The sequence below is a fragment of the Phaethon aethereus genome (genome assembly GCF_964289735.1).
Source record: "Phaethon aethereus genome assembly, chromosome: 1".
Classification (NCBI taxonomy): Eukaryota; Metazoa; Chordata; class Aves; order Phaethontiformes; family Phaethontidae; genus Phaethon; species Phaethon aethereus.
The window spans coordinates 122,155,465-122,171,827 of NC_138575.1; the positions used below are offsets into that span (position 1 = coordinate 122,155,465).

Consider the following 16,363-nt stretch of genomic DNA (forward strand, 5'->3'; position numbering starts at 1 on the left):
TCTTCACTATGAGGGTGGTGAGGCACTGGAACAGGTTGCCCAGAGAAGCTGTGCATGCCCCATCCCTGGAAGTGTTCAAGGCCAGGCTGGATGGGGCTTTGAGTGACCTGGTCTAGTAGAGGGTGTCCCAGCCCATGGCAGGGGGGTTGGAACTAGATGATCTTTAAGGTCCCTTCCAACTCAAACAATTCTATGATTTTATGACTCTGAAATAATTCTCTTCCAGTAACATACTGATTTTTTTTCCCCACTGTGCTTTCCTTTCCTCTGTCCCTTTTTTTTAAAGCACAATGCAGACTCATGACTACTAGCTGCCAGAAACTCTCAGCCTTTCTCAGGATCAGATCCTAAGTTTTTTCTCAACTTCATCTTTAGGCTATTCAAATCTACTCTCATTTCACTACAGCTACGGAAATAATTGGGGTAAGGCATAAGAAGAGAGAAAACGTATTTCAGAAACCATCCAAAACAGGTTATATTTTCAAATGGCAAAGTGACAGTCTGTCTAGGATAAACTGTTGTTTCTGGGTTTTTATTTAGGTCAATAATTGCATGAGCATTTCACAGTGGGATATGTCTCTTTGTGCTCTCAGCTCCTTTGACTTTTTAGGTAGATTCAGAAACACAATTCTGAAACAAACCCCCAAATGTTTTTATTTGATAAAAATTTTAAAAAAAAAGACATTCTTCTCAAAAGGTCCTTAAATCTTTTCCAGACAATTCCTTAAACTCTGCCCACACCAGCTGAAATTAACAGCAAGTTGCACATAGTTAAAGCTGAGGTATTTTTTTAATGAAAACTCTACCTAAAATATTTTGCCTTTTATATAGTTAAGACTTCCTTTTTCTCATCTGCCTCTTCCACACTTCTCAGTTGAACTTTTCCTACCCATTGTACCTCAGCAGTTAAGTCCATGCTGGCCTCTGCATTTCCCCAGGCTATACCACTTCTGTACAGAAAATACTTCCTGTACAGAGACACCAGAGCTACCAGTACTGCGCCAAAATGCCTCCTGTGGCTGTGCTGTAAATCTGCCCTCTCCTGCCGTCGGTGTGTTTCCACTTTGCCTTGCCCTTCCCAGTGCATTTCTGCTTGTGATGTCCTTTTTCTTTCCTGTGGGCTGCACCCATCTACTGTCTGTAATGCTTACGCTGCTGTAAAGCCTGGAAGCTACTACTATTTCCTCATCTATTTTAGGAGTCAGAGTTTTGTCCCTGCCTGTTTGTCCTCACCTTCATTTGTAGCTTCCCTTTTTTTTGTCCTGGATTTTTTTTTAACACAGTTTTACATCTCTCTCTTTCTTCTCTCCCCCCCCCCCCCCCCCCCGAGTTGTGTTCTTGATCTTTTTGTCTGCAGGGACCAGGGGATCACCTGTAAAGTTAATGGAAGAGTTAATGAGGGAATGTAGGAATGCAGGAGGCTGCTATTTTTAGCATGCTTCATCTTATGTAATCATTTTTTTCCTGTGTGGTATCAAAATAGATACCAAATAGAACTTGGTTTCTGAGAAACCTGTTTTATGTCTCGGTGTTTTACAAGAAGGTCCCTTAGACACTGACACTGTGGCCACCATAAAAAAAAAAGTCCTCAGTATCTGCCCATGTACTCTTGCTCAGGAAAAACTCTCGTGGAAGGCGACAGAAGCAGTGCTTGAGGCTGCAGGGTTGAGCCATCACTTGTCTTCGTACCATGCCTAAAGTCCGTGCCTCTTGTGCTGCTTCATACAGCGAAGGGTAGTTTTCACGTACACCGTTAAAAGCACTATGGCAAACATGTGGCTGAGCCCCCCCTACCTCAGCCATAATATTAATAGAGAAGCCATCACTTCACTGATCAGGGGCATATAATTTTGCACAAACTCGGTGCAATACTCCTTGCGCGCTGCCGGCCTGCCAACAGGCAGCACGTGCCTTCCTGCGAAGGACTGGTTCATGAAAGGCACAAGTTCAGCCCTTAGTACTGTAAGCTGATTACAGACGGAGCTAAAACTTTAGTTTGTGCAGCAGTTTGTACTATACATTTATGTTTCGTTACAGCCTATATGTTGTTTTCCTTGCTTCTTCCTGAGCCTTTAAGAAGTTAAAACGGAGGACAGTAAGCATCGTGCTGGGTCTGTATCACACATTCATTTATATCAGGGTATCTCTCGCTCTCTCTGTATCTTGTTCCACCTCATCCTTAAAATACATGATGTCTTTAAGCAGTTTGTTTTACCCTGTAAATGCCTTAAACATATACAGCAGTATCTCACAGCTCTTTTCAGGTCCTGTAGGGAGATAATGCAGCCTTCTCAATATTTCTAAGGGAAAATAAAGGCAACAAGCTTGAATAAATTTTAGGTGCTATAGACACATGCTCCAAATCAAGTTAATTAAAACCCTGGACTCTCACTGGAAGAATGCTTCATAATTTATCTTTTATTTCTAGTATTAGGAGTTAACTATTTCAAATTTCTTCTCAAACACAGTTCAAGCCTTCACTGAGGCCTTCTGGACGGACCCATCCATGTTTGGTCTGGTATTCCACAGCAGGTGGGCATTTCTTCCTCAGTATGTGAGTTACAAGCAAACAACTTCCTGCAGCATCTACAGACAGAATCCAAGGTCAAGCTCAGTAAGTCTCCACACTATTCCTTGGCAATAATATGTAGTGGATGGTAAAAGTTCCTATGTTTCCAAGGTGGAGTCTTCTCTCATGGAAGAGATACCTACTGAGGGTTATTAGCACATTGAGGAGCAACAACTATGTCAAGAAGTCCTTAAGCCAAAAACACCTGTAGGCTGGGAGAGTATCAGGGAGACATCCGGTACAAGCCAGCCCTGTGCTCTTCTCTAAGCATCCATCTCCTGGCCACCGTCAGGAGGGAGGGTACTGCAGGAGACAGGCCCCTGCCTGACCCAGCGCAGATGTTCTGTGCAGCAGTTCCTTCCCTGCAGTGCTGTGCTGCCTGCGGTAAGCACCCCTCCATAGCTCAGCGAGGATAAAAACTTACCCACCTTCCCAGGGCTTTGTGAAGATTACCTCCTTGTTTGCACATGCTATGTGAGCACCAAGCGTTATGGCAACCTCCCTGGTTAGGAGATTCTTCACAGATTATGAACTCGTGTATACAATGCTTGGTAGATGCTTTGAATCCAATTCTCAGACCCCTGCTATAATTTATCCTCTCTTGCTGCTGCTTCCAGAGGAATAGAGGAGGAGCCTCAGCACATGCCAAATAGAGGCCCAGCAGGTATGTAACTCCACAGGCACTTGAGATGGTTGGTGGGTCTTACAGTATCTGGCTTCTTGGTGAACTGGTTGGGCAGAGCTTTCTGCCAGGTAGCATGGCTAATGAACCTAACTCAAAACCTAGTCACGGGTCTACATTCAAGTCAGCAGTGCCAACACAACCCTAACAGCACGTGAACAACACCCATTGCACTTCATGGGCAAGGATGTGGTTCAGGCCCCGTCTCTGCAGGACCTTGCTGAAATGCAGGTCTTTGATTTGAGGAAAAAATGAACAAAGATGGAAACTCAGCGACAACCTTCCTTTCCCCTCATTTCTGAACCGCAACGGCTTGCTCAGCTCAGAGATCAATGGCGTGCGAGTCCCAGAGCCAGAAGAGCTGTCGTCTCCTCACACGGGCGGGTTGGCACAAGGCGCAATTAAATGGTGCTTCGATTCCTGGTTTTCCTCAGGGAACGCTGTCCCGCGTCCCCTGCGGGAGCTCATGCCACGAGCTGTGCCCGTTACGAGTGGGCTGGCAGTGCTCGGCAGCCCTCCTCACAGGGGTCCCGGGGAGCGGTCTTCGGCTCCAGTCCCCCGTGGAAGGGTCTGCCGCCCGTCTCGGCAGTGGGAAAGACACGGCCACTGGCGGGACGCGCTGCTGCCCACGGCCCCCCCGCCGCCGGCCTTGGGGCGCCCCTACCCCCCGGCACCGCCCCGCCTGCTGGCCCGAGCTCCGCGGCGGGGGCCGCGGGGGCGGGCGGGAGCCGTGGTGCCGCGACGGGCCGGGGCGGGGGCGGCCCCAGCGCGGCGGAGGCCGCTCCCTCCCTGCCCGCCTGCCTCCCCCAGCCAGTCTGGGCGGAGAGGCGGCACTCGAGGGCGCCGCGCGGCGCCGGCGGAGCGGGAGCTGCCGTTAGCAGCCGGGCGGGCAGCGGGGGCACATGGCATGTCTGATGGCGGCTTTCTCCCTGGGCACCGCTTTGGTAAGGCGCGTCCTGCCCTCCCTCCGCGAGGCCGCGGCGAGAGGGGGCTGCGCGGCCGGGGCGGGCGAGGTACGGGGCTGGGGCTGGGGAAGAGACGAAGCCAGGGCTCCGCGGGGCACCTTCCCGCTCTCCCTGAGGGAAAACCGGGGCCGGTCGGTGGGTCCGGGGCTGCGGGGTGCCAGGTGCGGCGTGCGGGGCAGCCCCACACCGGCGGGCGGGGTGTCTGAGACGCCGGCGGCCCATGGCGGGGCTTGACCGCTGGTTACCTCTGGGTGTAGTTAAGGCCGGGGGATTAGCGGCTGCTCCGAGCATGCTCTCTGCACCGCTGCGCCCCGCTCGTTTTCCAAACGGATTTGCGGAGGGACCGTAACCTTTGCGTAACACCCGGGGCGAGCGGCAGTTGAGCGGGACGCGGCTGTGGGGGGAGCAGGTAGAGGCTGTGGGGCTGTCCTGCCGCTCCGAACGGGCGGGCCTTTGCTGCCCTGCCCGGTGGGCGCCGGCAAGCGGTCCAGCTCCATACGGGCGACGTAAAGCTATATGGGAAATAATAAAACGGCGTGAAACCAAGTGGGACGTGAGCGCGGTCTGTGCGAACATAACACTCTTCGTGTCGGGGGCGTTGAACCGGACGGGAGTCGGACGTGCACGGCCTGTCAGCGGAGAAGGGAACGGCTGGTTGGCGTCAGAGGATGTAGCAGGGGAGCTCAGGTGTGTTTCAGGAGCAAAGGCGCAGGGGCTGGGGTAAAGCTGTGGCTGTAGTAGCCACGGGGAGTCGCCCGCTGCTTGGCGAGCGCAGGTGTTGCCGCGGCTGGGAGCCATTTCGGCTTACCCCAGGCGGCCCCGGGGGGAGGCAGGCCTGTGGCCGGGGACCGGCAGGACGCTGTCGCCGTCCGCTGAAAACAGGTTTCCCAGTCCGCTGGGTGAAGGAAACGGTTTGTTTACTGTCCCAGGAAGAAAAGTTTCTGTGTCCGTACTCACAGGTGATGGAGTAGGCAGAGACAAGGACCTTGTCCGAAGGATGTTTCTTTTTGAATTGATCTAAACTGGGGAAGCTCTGACCATCCCCTGAATACTCAAGGTGACCTGCTCCCCGAGTATGGGTTTTTGGGTGTTCCCTCTGACGTATGACAGTGCTTAGTGGTTCCTCTGAACCAAACAGCTTATGAGTGCCAAAGTAAGCCTTGAAAACCTTCGGGAAAGAATATTGTTAACTCACGTCCTTTTATTTTATAAGGGAAGAGGGAAGTTCCCCTACTTTTAATTGTTCAGTTCTAAGATGTTTCACATTACTCTTGTTCTGTTCAAATTACATGCCATAACAGTCAACTGTTTAAGAAATTGGGAGTGTTACTGGACACCTGACCTCTAAGTAAGTTGAGAGCATGATTAAAATTGCTTTCTTGAGAAAATGTGGTAAGCAGAGCTGATTTTGACATCCAGAACTTGGGGTTTGCGCTTGAAGAACCTGAGGACACTAGCTATATAGTCGTTATGTAGGACTGTTTTTTTTTAAATGTTTTTTGTCAGTATTCATGATGAGTGACTGATCTGAACAGCACTGCTTTTACAACATAAATGGGAAGACCACTAACCAGGATGGAGAGGGTGAAAATGGTGCAGTGGAAAGGAGGCAATGTGACTTCTTAGTTGCATTGGAGGACAAGTAGCGGGAGACGGCAGCATGACCTACAGCTCTTTATTTGAGTGTGATCAACAGTGATGCATTGAAAAGTAGTGCAGGACATACGCTTTCCAAGAGATGCCTTTGGGGACATGTAGGTTGTAGGGCAGATGTGACAGCATGAAAAGCCTAGCATATAAGCCAGCTGCAGAAGTCTTTTCCAATACATTAAAAACACTGCATTAAAAATACTGAACTTTCTAATAGACAGCTGTGCATATGTTGAGCCCTGCTTATGATATACTCCAAACAACAGATGACAAAAAAACAATCTCTGAACTGTTCAAAATTCTGTTTAGCTGAAGAGAATTCATCATTGTTTTACTGCTGGCTTTGTACTCATCCTGTTGATACTGGTGCAAGGTGCCCATGCAGGTAAAAGGAATGGAAAAAGTTTAGATTTTGCACAATAAAAAAGAGAAAGGCAGGTGGCAGGCCATTGTCATGGTCAGGAGAAGAGAGGAAAGAGATTCAGTCCAAAAAATGCCAAGTGGAATTGCACTGAGTGCTACACTGAGCAAAGCGTAGTGAGAGGTATGGCTGTAAGCATAAAGCATTGACCATAAAGCAGTGTCAACAGTGCAAGTACTGGAGCAGGGTTTAATATGTTTACATAGCTGATAAGACTGCCATTAGGGATCACTGTCAAGCAAGGAAAGCGTGCAGGGATTTTGGGTGGAAACCGCTGTGCTTTCCTAACAGGGCTCTAGGAAAAAAGTTGTACTGTTCCAGGTTGCAAAGTCTCCAGAATCATCAGTACAGGAGCAACTAAGGCACGAAATAGTACATTTCAAAATTTGCAGAAATACAACTTGTGCAATTTCACATTTACAGAAGTATATTCTGATCCAAAGGAATAAGAGCTCTTTTTCTGAGTGGTTGTCTTTTGACGTGTCCGCACAAATAATAGTTCAGCTAGCTCCCTTCCCCCTTCAGCTCTGTCCCAATACAAGCCAGAATCAGAGTAACTAGAACCAAATCCTTTGAGTGCATGAGAAAACAAATACAATGAGGACTGAACTTATAAATGTTGTATTAATCTGGTGCAAGAGCTACTCTCTACTGAAGATAATAATGTGCTGTGTATATACCCCTTGAGGGGAAACTGGTGCTAAAGGGACTGCCCTTTGTGTGCTGCAAGTGCAAGAGCTCTTTTACCTCTTCTGTCAAGACACTGGCAGAACAAACAAAAGATTGGTTTATTCTTTTTCACCTTTGAGGGCATTACTGTGCTGGATTCTGGTGTTGTTTAAAATAATTCTTCTAGTGCAGAAAGTTTTGAAATGTGTTCCTAAACAAAAGTCTGTGAACTTTGTCCTTTCTCCAACTTTTTCCCTCTAGAACGGCAGCAATTCTGCTTGTACCATGGCCGAGCCAAAGTCAGTGTGTGTTTCAGTGGATGAAGTGGTTTCAAATGGCACAGATAACCAAGATGTTCGACTGATGAACGGACATTTAAAAAAGGTGGACAATACTCTGACAGAAGCTCATCGTTTCTCCTACCTACCCCGCAGACCAGCTGTGAATATTGAGTTTAAAGAACTGTCATACTCTGTCCAAGAAGGGCCATGGTGGAGGAAGAAAGGTGAGGAAAAAGCAATGTTTTGGCTAGCATACAAACAGTATTGCCCATGTGGGTGATCATGATAGGTGTAATGAGTCTGTTGTGGATGGCGAAGCAAGGCGAGTAAAGGGAGCGTGTTTTCACAGTTGATTTTTGCTTGGCTTCTTGATATACTCAGGGCCCCCCAGCCAGCACTGGGGAGCTTTCCTAGAGCCTGATGCAGTGGGCTGTAACAGCCCCTTGCACTCCAAGAAACTGTATGTGCGGTAGTTCATACAACTGCTCATTTTTGCCTCCCAATTCTAAAATATCTGAAGTAAATATAGTATTGCGGTGCTGCCAGATACGTGTCCTGTGATCTTGCATGTCTACAATTTATTGTTGAGGGTGGATAGAGCATGCAGTAGTTTAAAGATGGAGGTGGGAGGAAAGAGGATGCTTTTGCTACTTTTGTGATTGGCTGTTCTGTGAAATGGTTATTTTTTCAGTACTCTTTCATAACAGCAAGCATCTCAATTTCAGGGGCATTTGAAACCAGGATAAAAATTATTCTCTTAAAACGCTGTATTTGGAAATAAATGCTGTGAGCTATGGGAGTGAGCCCATCCATGTCTCTTGGTGTTCTACGATGGGACTCTCTAAGCTTACTGTTTCTTTTAACTGATGAAATCACTGGCTATTTCTAGGACTGAATCCTGAGGTTTAGTCAAGGACCAGGATGCTCTTGCTAGCTACTTTGCTAATAATACACAGCAAAGAGTTCACAGCCTACAACACAGGACACACCAAAATGATACAGATACTGAATGCGTCTCAAGGAAGTGGAGCGTTACTGCTTTCCTCACACAATCCAGTTTCCCTTATAGCTGGCTCTGAGACAATTCTTCTGGTGCTGATTTACTGATGGAAGTAAGGAGGGCATATTCAGCTCTCTTCTTCATATGCTTTTGGTCTATTCCAGTCTGAAAGGGGGGTGTAAGGTGGCTCTGTCCTGATTCATCTGGTTTGCATTTGTTCTTTTTATACCTTCATCTGCTTTGTGTAGTCACGTGTTTCCTAGAGAGTTTTTGGTTTTTGTGTGTGTGTCATCTCTGAAAGGAAAACGAGGTCGTGCAGTAAATTCCTGCTAGCAAAAGGAAGTAAGCCCAAGAGAAAATATTGAAATCTTCATGAGAATTTTTTGTACTAAATGACATAATTTCTTTTCCTCGAGGTATTCTCTCTTAGTCACGTAAATTGGTATGGTTGTGTGCTTTAGTTCTTTTTAAGAGATAAGCCCCTGCCAATGCACCGCTCACCTGAGCCATACTTGATACCTGCACTTGCTCTGAATCTGTAAATCCACTGGCTTAAAGGTTCCACTTGAAATTGTTTCACAAAGTACATTGCTGCTGTCTGGAAATTGTGTCATCACAACACCAGGGCTTTAATAGTCTAAAAATGTGTGGTATGAAAAACACTGAATCTATGTTCCATGGAAGTGCTACTGTATGTGGACAGCCTGTGCATACAGTTACTCATTTGTTGAAGGATGTGCAAACTTGAGGCTTTAATGGGTTTTTCAACATCAAAACTGTATGTGCACACCTGCCTTCTTTTAAATCTTTATTAAAATTGCATGTAGCCATACTGTCCATAGGAGAACAATTTGGTTTGGCAGCAACTTCGTACATGCAAAATTTTTATGTTATCAGAGAAAACTCAGACATGAGGGGGTTTTTTTCCCTTAAGAAGCAGAACCATGCCAAAGCGTCTCATCTAAGATTTAAAAACTTGAGATTTTTAACTGGACCTCTTTCTTATTGGCCAAAAACGATTGAGGGGTTCTACACCAAAAGCCTCTGTCCACATTTGCTGACATGTCTGAGTGACTTGGCTTAAACAAAATGTCCTGCTGCTGCAGAGGACCAGTTGCAGTATTTAGCTCTAGGGCACGGCTGGCTATGACTGTCACTACACTTAGATTTGAAAGAGGAGATTAAACTTTTCTGGCTGGCTGTGAGCAGGAGTTGATATTCTCTCCTCTTCACCTGGTCTTGCACCATATGTCTTTCCTCAGACCGCTAAGGACAGCCTCTGAGTGGCTGTGAGGCATGCTGTCTGCCAGCAGGTCTTGGCACTCTTCTGCTAGCCAAGGATCTAAAAAAATCTTGGGGGGTTTACAGTCAATGCCAAGCTGAATGTGAGCCAAAGTGTACTCTCACTGCAAGTAAGGTAAATCGCATAATAAGCTACCTTGGGAGGACCTGGCCAGGTGGAGGCAAGTTCTTATACATCTCAACGTCGGTGAGAGCACAACTGGAAAAATGTGTGCAGTTTTGGGCCCTCCGCATCAACAGAGATATTGGGAAGCTGGAAAAGTTCTGTCACGGGGGTGAAAAATTGGCCTGGGTCCTATGAAGAGAGGCTGAGGAAGCTGGGCTTGTTTGGTCTAGTGAATGGGAAGCTGGGGATAATCTTATTCTGGTGTACAACTACCTGGAGGGAAGTTACGAAGACACTGGAGCCAAACTCCTGTCAGTAGTGCCAGCTGATATACAGGAGCCAATGGCCACATACTGCAGTTTGGGTGGCTTGTGGTGGACGGTAGGAAATACCTGTTCAGTAGGAGGTTGGTGCAGAGACAGTATGCTTTCTCCATGCCGGGGGGTGGAGAAAATTGGCTGGCTTAGAGCCACAGCTGACCTGATCTTGTGTTTGTGATCGTCTTGCTTTGAGCAGAAGGCTGGACTGGGCGACCCCCAAAGGTCCCTTACAAGCAACACTTCTATGATGCAGTGAATTGCTAGGCAGATTATAGAAACCTTCTATAAAAAAACTTTCCTCCCAGCCACGTTCCCTACTCCAGGGACTGACCCAATGCATTGGTTTTATAGAAAAAAGTTTCCATTAGAGAAATAGAGAACTGAATTGTGTAAATGTCTCAAATGAAGGTAAGGACCAAATTGTCAGATTCCTTGAATTGTTCTAGTGGCAATTGAATTTTTTGCGTGCAGTTTGGAATATCTCTATTTAAAACTCGTGGGCTTGTAGAAGAATACATTACACATAAAGCCATTCTGAATGCTTCTTACTGGTTTCTCCTCCAGTGGGAAACTAGGACTTCACAATGGGTTTTAATCTGTCTCTGCTCAACAAAAGGGCAATACTGTGCATTGAAACACCGGTGGATGTTTTAGCTCTACGCTCCTTGTGGGTTCCCTGTGCTAAAGGGATCTGTCATTGCCACGATGTAAAATTTTTAAAATCACCTTTTAATGAGAATAGTAACAGAAAACACGTTCCTGAAGATACAAAGTCCAGTGTAGTAAACACAAAAAAACCCCAGTGAACTTGTATGCACAAGCTGAAAAAAAATAATGAAATGGGAGATGTATCTCAGTTTACATTGTTCTTGGGTGCTGGTCGTGGCAATAAGCGATAAGGGATGATGTTATGAAAATGTGCCTTTTAAATTAATGGTGTTTCTGTTGTGAAATGGAGCTTGGAAAAAAAATCTGCTATTTCTACATCTTTCTCTGTGACTGTAATGAATTAGTTAAAACCTTTCATGAGCACTGGATCACAAAGGAAGAGGTATAGTTTCCTTGCAAAGACAATTTGTGTATGTTGGAGAGGAATTCAACTAAAGACGAACAACAAAAAAATGTACTCCCTTCAGTAAAAATGGCATTGCAAAGTAATGTTAAGGTTAGGCTCTAAATTAACAAAATACGGAATAATTAGTAATGATGCCATTGTGTTCTGTACTTAGCTGTATTGTTCAGACGATGAAACTCATGGTATGTAACACCATTTACTTTTTATTAAAAGCACAAAGAAATGTGAATTTGCCGTGCTTGTCAACAGCAAAGAAGCTAAATAAGCCATCGTAGACTTCAAATCAGAATTTTTTGTTGATTTGTGTCTCAGCCTTATAATGCCTAATTTATCTATTAAATCTCATTTTCTCTTTAAAAATAAGGAAGGGCATTTTCATTCTCAGATTTATATGATAAATGCCGTTTTACTCATTTTACTGAGGTTTTATCAAATTCTTAGCAAAGATTGGTAAGACTCTGGACCTGATTCATTCATGGTGTAATTCCTCTTGAAGTCAGTGATATTAACAGGGAAGGAATTTGGGAAGCGAGTCCTTGGTCCAAGAAGCTGTATCTGACCCATTCCGTTCAGTAATTTAATTAACCAATTTGGAAAAGGTTACAGAGGTAGAGGAAGAGGTAAAAGTTTCAGGTGGTCTCAGATGACATTGGCATTTTACTCATAAAGCTTTTAGGGAATTAGTCAACTGGGTAAAATCAACTATTTTTTCAGTTTTGAAGGAAAGAGATTGATAGGTAGCTTAATCCAGGTCTTGTGAGGGTAAGGATCTTCCAGAACCAAAAATGCGTCCCGACTGTTGAATCCAGCCTTTGTTCAGGCCTGTGCCGGGAGCCTTCTGCAGTCAGCAAGGTTCCAGATTCACATAACAGATCTGCAGGACTGCTGGAGCAGAGACAGTGTGTTGTAAGATGAAGACGAACTGGCAAAGCCAGAAAAATGAAACTTCAGCACACAAAGAAATAATAGGGATGCTTAGTCCAAGAATGCCATCTCCTTTCTTTTAGGAGGAGGGAGCCAGCTGGCTTGTAAGGGAAGAAAAAGAAGGGAGTCCACCGTTAGATCCCGTATAGGCTTCTTACATGAGGAAAAGCAAGATCTGCAGAGCTTCAGAACAAACCATGGCCAAAATTTCTGTGTCTTGCTGCAAAGCCGTATATCTAAGAGTTGAGAAAGACATCTGAGAGTGGATCTTATCTTGGCTTCTGAACTGTCTGTTTAAATTGCAGTTTGAAATGCAAAGTGCAGAAACATATATTGTTTTTACCAGTTTATAGAAAAATTGTAGAGGCATAGGTTTTAATTCTAGGACTGCCTGAAAACTATTCTCAAGAGAATTTTGGAGAAAAGTCAGTGCCTTCGTTTTCTGCCATTTTTGTTAAAAGCGCCATAAAGTAATCTGAATAGAATGAGTGGTTTGGGGATAAAATTATGGATAGTGCCAAATACAGAGAGGGAACAAAAAGTACTTCGGAGCCTTCTGTCTTGGTCAAATTCATTCAGCTTTACTTTGAAAAGGTACATACATTCTGTATACACGCCAAAGGACATTTGTCCTATTGCTACAACAAAAAAATGGAGAAATGTAGGATGGAAATGGAAAGAAATATTGTTCCTACATAACTTCAGTGCATCCAGGAGGAAAGCAGTTATAAATTGGCTTTCAAAACTCCACAACAACTCGGGGATTACTTTTTTTTTCTCATACTTGTCAGTATTCATGGTTAATTAGGCAACATTTTAGTCGGAAATTTCTCCGTTGTTATTTTTAGGACTGTAATGACTCATTTGTAGCTGCGTTCAAGTGTAGGTTCTGGTAGGATTTGGTCTTTAGTAACCTCTGAGGGAACGGGCTCCAGCCGGTCAAAACGCGGCCAGGTATTTTTATGGAGCAGTTTAGTAGCAGTACAGAAATTTGTGCTCAGCAGAAAATGAGGTATTTCTGTTATTTTGGGTTTGTCCTACTGGCTCAGACCCGGTGGAAGCAATCAGCCAGAGAGGTTGTCTTCTCTGTCAAGGTTGTTGCTTCATAGCTTTGAGACTGAGCACATTAAACAGCAGGAGCGGAAGGAGGGGAATGAAGGACCGTGCTTATTCTGGGTGGCTCCTTTGTTTCCCATGGGGAAATAAGGAGTCTTTCAGAGGTTGTTTGATATTCATGAAACGCAAAAAGTGCCCATCACAGTCTGTTGTAGTGTCATCAGAACAGCTAGATACTTACATTCCAGAGGTCTGGAGGTATTATGTTAATACGGATCCCTGCGTAAGACGGAAACTTAACCCACTGTCAAATCGTCAGCAGAGCTTTAAACAGGCTGGGTTTCACTGGTGTGCTTTGGTGCTCTGTTACAAATTAGTTCTGGTAGGTGCACTTGGGCAGACCCGTTTCTTTTTATTTAGTTAGGCTTTTTTTGCTGCATCCTTTCTGTGCCTTCATGTGAAAGATTTCACCACCCCAGAGATATGCAAAGACCCAAATGAAAAGGGGGGGGGGGCAGGGAGGGGAGGATTTGCCCTAAATTGTTTGCTAATCCTCGCTGGAGGAGTCAGAAAAAGCCTGTCCTCATCCCCAGCAGGTGCAGTGCAGTAGAGGTGCCCACGCTCGCCCTGGGTCTTGCCGCCGCGGTTACTGGCGGGCAACGCACGGCAGTAACCCGGCGGTGATGCTCGCGCCTTGCCGCCTGGGCCCTGGTTGGCTGCTCCAGGCGCTGTTGCTAGGACAGGAGGAAAAGATGCAGAACAGTAAAGAACAAAACCCACTTTCCGAGAGAGGGTTTGGGGTTTTTTGGTTTCTTTTTTGGTCCCTCCCCCCCCCCCGCCTTTCTCTGACAGATGGGTTGTATTGTTTTTGTCCATTATGTCGGAGAACGTGTTTTCATCTCGGGGAGCAGGATGTATGCAAATTAAGATCCATATGTTAGAAGGAATAAACAAGTTAAGCTGGTTGAAATGAACTGTGGTACTAGTAAAAAGCTCTTTAAGCAAATATTTTGTGGATTCTTTCTCAGTGACTTAACATGTTAGTGAAATGAATGAAAATGAAACATCATTTTTAGCAGAGGATTTCTAGATGCATGTTTCAACCTTGATAAGATCCATGCAGTTTTTCTTTTAACACTTAAGCTGTCTCAAGATGGTAAAAATATGCTGACTAGTCACTGTTACTGGAATAGTTCACAGCATTTTATTAAGTGATATATAACTCTTCCTAGCATCTTCTCACATGTGTTGTATAAAATAGAGGTTATTGGGGACAAGTCTTGGTCAGCCCCTTTGTCTGATCCTTCTACTGTATCGTTCTTTTTTACTGCGCATGCTCAGTGAGGAAGGGGCTTTTGTGAGTAGGGGGTTTCTCCCGCCTAGGGGCAGGTTTCTATTATGCCAATTATATGTTAATTAGGATAGTTCACTCAAGGTTCAGTAGTGGTGTTCCTTTTGTGATTATCTTGTTCTTTCCCTCAAGGTTGCACCTTGTTAACTGCTCACAGAGACTAAACAATACCCCCAGCTTAATTCCTTGCATACCTTCAACACTAGCATCCTTTTGCATGTGTTGTATAAAATAGAGGTTACTGGGGACAAGTCTTGGTCAGCCCCTTTCATCCTTCTACTGTTTCCCTGCTGAGTGTGACCTTACTTCAGCATTACTTATTTTCCTCCATGTCGAACCCATTGTTATTGTTGTGCTGGTTTGGTTTTTCTGATTTTGGTTTGGATTTTTTGTGGGGGTTGGTTTTTTTTTTTTTTACCTGGAGTTTTTTTTGGAAATGTGCCTGAGTTTGACTTAGTGAGTTTTGGTTACTGACTCTTTGTGTCAGTAGAGCATATTTTTCTTCTTTCTCTTTGCTGTATTGTTTATTAAAACTAAACACTAGAATGACCTGACTGTTTGTCATTCTAGCTGATGTTTTAGTACAATAAATTTTATTAGTTGCTGTTGTGAAAACTTGTGGCTGGGGAAGGAAGTGTTAGAGAGATAGAAATTAAAACATTTCAGAATTTATATGCCGGGGTGTGGTGATGGCACTTGTGATGATGAGTTGTCAGGAGTTTGAGCTATGGTCTCCACTGTTTCCATCTCGCAGTAAGCATGTGTTGGGGGCTGGCTGTAACTCATCCTGATACCCTTTCACTACAATGTTCTGTACACTGAGTGGGATTTGATGAAATGCTTTGCTGTCCTCTGCCCATATGCAGTCCTGTCTTGGCTTGAGGTGTTGAGGAGGTAGAGACAGCATGCACTGTCATATGGGTGTACTTTTTTCACATTTCAAGGTAGAACGCAGTACATAGTCTGAAGATACATCTGAAGGCTGAAGGAAGATGAAGCAAGAGTCATTTTGCAGTTGAAGGTGTCAACCATCAGGTGGTTGATCAGGGTTCTCCATAACCTTAGCAAAAGGAAACAGAACTCACAAAAGCAACCAAGAATAGAAACTAGCTCAAGAGCAAAAATGCTGTTAGAGTCCATTTTTATTTGTGTATTTGCATGCCATTTTGGTAAGTGCCTTCTGGAAGCCCGTAGGGTCTAAACTTACCTGCTTACTAAGGCAGGTCTTTTGTTCTCAGGGAATTTAATATCTCAGAGTTCAGCTCTGGGTTCTCTAAGAAATTAGTTGCTTCACACTTCCCTGTAGCATTGTTCTTGTAGGTAAACTGGCTGGCTTTGGGAAGACAAGAGTTCAGGGAACATGATACTACTCAAAAATGTGTCAGAACCTTGCAAGGAATACTCAACTGCATTATAGTTCACAACTGTAGCCGTTAAACTGATGGCTACCTTTGTCCTCTATTAGAAAACAGTGTTTGGTCTTACTATTAAAATTAACATCTCAAGACTTACTCCAAACAACCGGCAAGGAGAATCCCAGCAAAATTTACATGATAGTTTAGCATACAGGGATGAACTGATTTGGATTTAAAATAAAAGCGTTGCAAACTGAAGGGTGGGTGTTCAGTCTCAAGATGAAGGTCACTGAGGCAAAACCTAAATGCATTAGCCAAAAAGGCCGTGCTTTATCCCCAGAACCTCTGTGACTTGCACACTCTTGAGGTCGTAAGGACGTATGTCCAACGTAAGACTGAGTTTTTGGCAAAAATAAGCTGGGAATTTAGATCAGCTTGCCATTGCACAAAGTCAGAGAAGGTCCACCTGGCCCAATGTTCCTTCTCTGACAGCAGGTAGAGCTGAATGCTTGGGGAAGAGTTCAAGTGCAGGCAAGTGTGTACTAGTGTTTCCCTGGGTTCTCACAGCTTGCAGCTCAGGTTTCCTGAGTAGGTGTAGTACCTTTGTGTTTACTAGCTCTCGATGGATTTTTCTTTT

At 45.0% G+C, this 16,363-nt stretch overlaps 1 protein-coding gene across 1 annotated transcript in view; it reads left to right on the forward strand.

The window, feature by feature from the left end:
• Window positions 1-4,045: 4,045 nt before the first annotated feature.
• Window positions 4,046-16,363, forward strand: part of ABCG1 (ATP binding cassette subfamily G member 1) — a gene marked incomplete at its 3' end in the record, with an annotated part of 54,367 nt that continues 42,049 nt past the window's right edge. Inside the window, exons 1-2 of the mRNA XM_082015535.1 lie at window positions 4,046-4,195; window positions 7,218-7,461. Of these exons, the coding sequence (XP_081871661.1) occupies window positions 4,154-4,195; window positions 7,218-7,461 (286 nt within the window). The 5' untranslated portion in view covers window positions 4,046-4,153. The remainder of the gene's footprint in view (window positions 4,196-7,217; window positions 7,462-16,363) is intronic.